We start from the raw sequence: 353 nt of genomic DNA on the forward strand, positions 1-353 counted from the left end.
GTGCCCCTGTGAAATGGGGTTGGCAAACGGCTGCACCTCCCTTGCCTGCCTGGATCTCCAGCCTGCCCAAACCATGCCCCATCTCGGCACCCCAGTGCTCTCCTGCAGGTCTGGTGGTCCATTCCCAAGTTTGTCGGCTCTGGGGTCCCCTCTCCCCCATGGTGACCAGGATTTTCCTCCTGCCCTTCCTGGCAGCTGCCAGGTCTTGGGCACGTTCATAGAAACTGGATGTGCCCGGTGGAGCCTTTCCTCCTCCCGCATCACCCCATAGCTGTGCCGCTTCCTTCCAGATCTCCGACATCTACATCAGCGGGGAGTCGGGGGATATGTCAGCCAAGGAGCAGCTGCTTCTG

The 353-nt window shown here is 60.9% G+C and overlaps 1 protein-coding gene across 1 annotated transcript in view; it reads left to right on the plus strand.

The window, feature by feature from the left end:
• Positions 1–290: 290 nt before the first annotated feature.
• LOC104074946 (microtubule-actin cross-linking factor 1-like) overlaps positions 291–353 on the plus strand; it is a gene marked incomplete at both ends in the record, with an annotated part of 36,189 nt that continues 36,126 nt past the window's right edge. Inside the window, one exon of the mRNA XM_009575258.1 lies at positions 291–346. Within this exon, the coding sequence (XP_009573553.1) occupies positions 291–346 (56 nt within the window). The remainder of the gene's footprint in view (positions 347–353) is intronic.

The sequence above is a fragment of the Fulmarus glacialis genome, unplaced genomic scaffold (genome assembly GCF_000690835.1).
Source record: "Fulmarus glacialis isolate BGI_N327 unplaced genomic scaffold, ASM69083v1 scaffold18913, whole genome shotgun sequence".
NCBI lineage: Eukaryota > Metazoa > Chordata > Aves > Procellariiformes > Procellariidae > Fulmarus > Fulmarus glacialis.